Source organism: Triticum aestivum, chromosome 3A (assembly GCF_018294505.1).
Source record: "Triticum aestivum cultivar Chinese Spring chromosome 3A, IWGSC CS RefSeq v2.1, whole genome shotgun sequence".
NCBI lineage: Eukaryota > Viridiplantae > Streptophyta > Magnoliopsida > Poales > Poaceae > Triticum > Triticum aestivum.
In genome coordinates, this window is record NC_057800.1 from 607,440,003 (window position 1) to 607,444,129 (window position 4,127).

At 53.9% G+C, this 4,127-nt stretch overlaps 1 protein-coding gene and 1 non-coding gene across 2 annotated transcripts; both read left to right on the forward strand.

Moving 5' to 3' along the window:
* The first annotated feature begins 294 nt into the window (after positions 1–294).
* Positions 295–367, forward strand: TRNAK-CUU (transfer RNA lysine (anticodon CUU)). The gene has a single exon. It is a non-coding gene; the product is annotated as a tRNA-Lys (tRNA).
* Positions 368–396: 29 nt separating this feature from the next.
* On the forward strand, positions 397–2,056 carry LOC123062546 (pentatricopeptide repeat-containing protein At4g11690-like). Its single transcript, XM_044486100.1, has one exon. It carries the CDS (start codon positions 683–685, stop codon positions 1,913–1,915), a length of 1,233 nt encoding a protein of 410 aa, XP_044342035.1. The 5' UTR covers positions 397–682; the 3' UTR covers positions 1,916–2,056.
* The last annotated feature ends 2,071 nt before the right edge of the window (positions 2,057–4,127 follow it).

Below are 4,127 nucleotides of genomic sequence, written 5' to 3' on the forward strand. Positions count from 1 at the left end.
TTCTCCTTGCAAGCTGTCGCGTGCATAGTTGATGACGATATTCCTTTCCAGTTTTTTCCTCGTTCGATCGTGGTGGCATTTATGTATGCGTACGAAAGAATTCGACTAGTAGTGCCGAAATTCGTATTCACTGAGCAAGTAGTATATGGTGGACCATGCAAAAAAAAAGTAGTATATGGTTGTACACGCCCAGTTTTCTTTGGGAAGGAGGGAGTAGATTTCAAGGTCAGGAACGGGTAACCTTTTTTGGCGAGACAAGTAACGAGTACCTTTTCTGTGCATTCTATTCAGCAAGCCCGTCTAGCTCAGTTGGTAGAGCGCAAGGCTCTTAACCTTGTGGTCGTGGGTTCGAGCCCCACGGTGGGCGACCATTTTTTTTTCCTCCGGGCTTTTTTGTTCGAACTGGAAATGGTGAGTGAGTATGAACTTTAGGCTCCGCAGAACTGGAAATGGCAACCACAGGGCACCTGCTAGAGACGCAGCTCGAAACGAATCCCAAAGCTTCTTCCTCATCATAATCACAACAGATCAGGAGGAACAATCTCATTTCTGGCCTTGAATCCTACGTCCAACTGCTCTGCTGGCCGTGTGCAACGCGGCATCGATGACCCGCCAACAACTCAAACCTCCACTCCAGAAAGGGTAGCAAAAAGCCGATCAGGTGAAGCAAAACAAAAACCCGATGTCCGCGACCACGGCCGAGGCCGTGCGCCGGCTCTGCGCCGCCGGCGAGCTGCGGTCAGCGCTAGCGCATCTCGCCCGCGGCGCGAAGGCGGGCGACGGGGCGCTGGACGTGGCCGCCTGCACGGCGCTCGTCCACGCCTGCTGCAGGACCGGCGACCTGGCGGAGGCGCGGAGGGTGTTCGGCGCAATGCCGCGCCTGGGGCTGGCCCCGAACGAGGTCACCTTCACCGCCCTCATCCACGGCCACTTCGTCCGCGGGCGCAGGGACGAGGGCTTCGCCCTGTTCGACGAGATGAGGAGGGGCGGGGTCGAGCCGAACATCTACACCTACAACGTGCTGATCGGGGAGTGGTGCAGGACGGGGGAGTTCGAGGGCGCCCGCCGCCTGTTCGACGAAATGCCCGCGAAGGGCGTCGCGCGGAACGCCGTCAGCTACAACACGCTGATCGCGGGGCTGTGCAGGCACGGCAGGATGAAGGACGCCGCCTGGCTGCTGGAGACGATGCGGAAGGAGGGCATCCGCCCGAGCATCGTGACGTTCAACCTCCTCGTCGACGGGTATGGCAAGGCTGGGCAGATGTCCAACGCCTTGCATTTCTCCAACCAAATAAGGGCCGCTGGGCACCAGCCCAACGCTCTGACGCACAATGCGCTCATTGCGGGGTTCTGCCGTGCTAGAGATATTGCCCGTGCAAACAGGGCGTTCTCTGACATGAAGGAGCGAGGACTGACACCCACAAATGGGACCTACACCATACTGATTGATGCATTGGCCCGGGGCGGTGACATGGACAAAGCTTTTGAGATGTTTGCGGACATGGGGAAGGCTGGTTTGGAGGTGGATGTGCGCGCTTACGGTGTTTTGGTGCATGCTCTCTGCATGGAAGGGAACATGAAAGACGCCAGGAAGCTGTTCCAGTCGATGGAGGAGAAAGGCGTTAAGGCGAATGGTGTGATCTATGACATGATGATTTTTGGCTATGGACGAGAAGGGAACTCCTACAAGGCTATGAAATTAATCACGGAGATGAGGAAGAATGGCTTGGTTCCAAATTTCGCTAGCTATGGCCTGACGATCCGTAGTCTTTGTAATGATGGTAAATGTCCGGAAGCTGAAGCTCTTATCAAGGACATGGTGCAGGCTGGTCTACAACCAAACGAATCGCTCTCCCAAGCACTACTGCATGCCAAGGCAAGACAGGGAAGCTCGACCAGTAACTTTTTTACCTAGGTAGTTAAGTATGTGTTTTATGTTTCTGTGCAAATTCATATGTTGTATGTTTGTCTTGAGAAAGTGGGAAGAGGAAGCACACCCTCTGGTGGAAATCTGATGAAATTTCTTTAGTAATCTGAAACACTGCTCAGTGATTTACTGGACATTGCCAAAACTTAACCAAGGGCGATATGATAGTGATAAGCAAATTCAAAGCAACAAAAAGTAGATGTATGTGCAGAGCACTCTCACTCTATCAGCGAGGTAAAGGTCAGTGCATCCATACCTGTATAATTTATGTTGGTTGTGTAAACACATTTGTGTTGTATAGCAGCGACCAAGTTATATGCAAGTTGGATAATTCGGGTTCTTCTTTTCCCGATGCTAACAGTAAACATGCTATATGAATGCTTTCTTTCTGTTTTTCGTTTTGGAGGCAAATAGACATGCTATTTTGAAGACAAATATTTACCAACTGATTGCGGTCTTCTTTAGACAACATGGAAAATAGCTTTACAATAACGCAGTTTTCCTTATCCCTGTGATGCTGATTTGACACAGCTGAGGCATTCATCCTCTGTAGAGAACTGGTAACTGGCGCCTCACATCCTTGATGTAGTCAAATGTTACTGCAGGTATGTGCATCGTGGGATGTCTGGTTTCCCTGGTATTTTTTGTTGCAAACATGCTAGAGTTTGGAGGCAATGCTTGAAAAAACGAGGGATTGCTTACTTATCAGCTTCGAACAATCTAAGAATTGGGGTAAGAAAAATACCAACCCATCCAGGATTCACTCTGCAGGCTGCCAATTATTACATGAGCGTTCCTGATGAAACACCAGTTCATCAAAGGGCACCCTTTGGGCGTCCCTGTGACCGCCGCGGGGGGCTTTGGCATCAACTGATGCCTGGTTGTGTTTCTAAGTTGGTGTTGGCGCAGTCACGACCATCGATACTCCTCGTTGGAGCTAGGTGCAGTTGCAGGATCTGCGAGCCGCTGGAGGTGGTGGCAGTGATATCGTCGAAGACGAGGGGAGGCGAGATGAGCGTCGAGGAGCAGCGATGATAGGTTGGCGACCGAGGCACCTAGTATCGGACATGAAAACTATGATCCTCGGTCCAGCCTTGATGGTTAGCCAGCGATACGATCAGTGAGCCGGCGGAGTTGGTGTCGATTTCGCTGGAGACAATGGTTAGTGTTAGGGTGAAGAGTGTGGATCAACCACGGCGAGGTTAACTATGCACTTCTTTAAAGAAATACATGAACTTTATTCAAACACGACAATCTAACACTGCTTTGGATCGAAGATTTAAAAACTACAAAGTACTCCTAACTCTTAAAACCAAGAATTTCAGTGAAATCTCTTATATACATCCTCTTTGTGATCATTTTTTTTTTTTGAAAGAGGAATTTCTACGAAGGAGGCACTACAGCTAGAAAAAACGACGATCTGACTTCGCCAACGCTACGCTCCCGACTCCCTTACCTCTCCTGACTCCGCCTCGCGCCGCCTCCCCGGGCAGCGGCCGGGGCGGCTCCCCCGCGTCCTCTCCTTGCCCCCACCCCTTTGTCATCCCTCCCCCGTCGCCACCGTACGGTGCCCCCGAATCTGGCCGGGTGGTCTCGGCGGCGGCGGGCCTTCCTTTCCCCTGCGCGCGGCGCCCCTCTCGGGGCAGGGCTCGGCGGCGGGAGCAGCTCGCCTGGCGGCAGTCCAGCATCCTGGCGTCGGGGCCGGCGGCTGGTACTGTGGTGACGCAGCCTTTTGGCGGCGGGGCGGCCTGGTGGCGCTGGGTGGCCAACGGCGCAACCTCGGCCCAGATCTGGGCCCTTAGGGCCCCATCTGGGTCCTAGCGGGCCGGCGACGGCGTGGCTTCGCTGCCTCCGGCATGATGAAGTGGAGGAGTGGCTCGGACAGGAAGCAGCGACGCCGATGGCATGCCTTCTGCAGCGTGACGGTGGAGCTTTACGGGCATTTGAGGGCCTGGCCGGGCCTATGGGTCCATGGGCCTGGTATTGCTCCTACTGTTGCGTCCGGTCGGATCTCGTTGGTGACGGTGGAGGTTGGGCCCTCCCGTGTGCTGACGGTGCCGCTGCTTCGAGTCCCGGCTTCTCTTCTTCGCTGTGCAGATCCCACTTTGCGGTGTCGTGGTGAGACAGCATGGGAGACTCAAGACCGTATTGACACATGGTGATGGATGGTATGGTGGCGTGCTCCGGAGCGCCCGGGGTG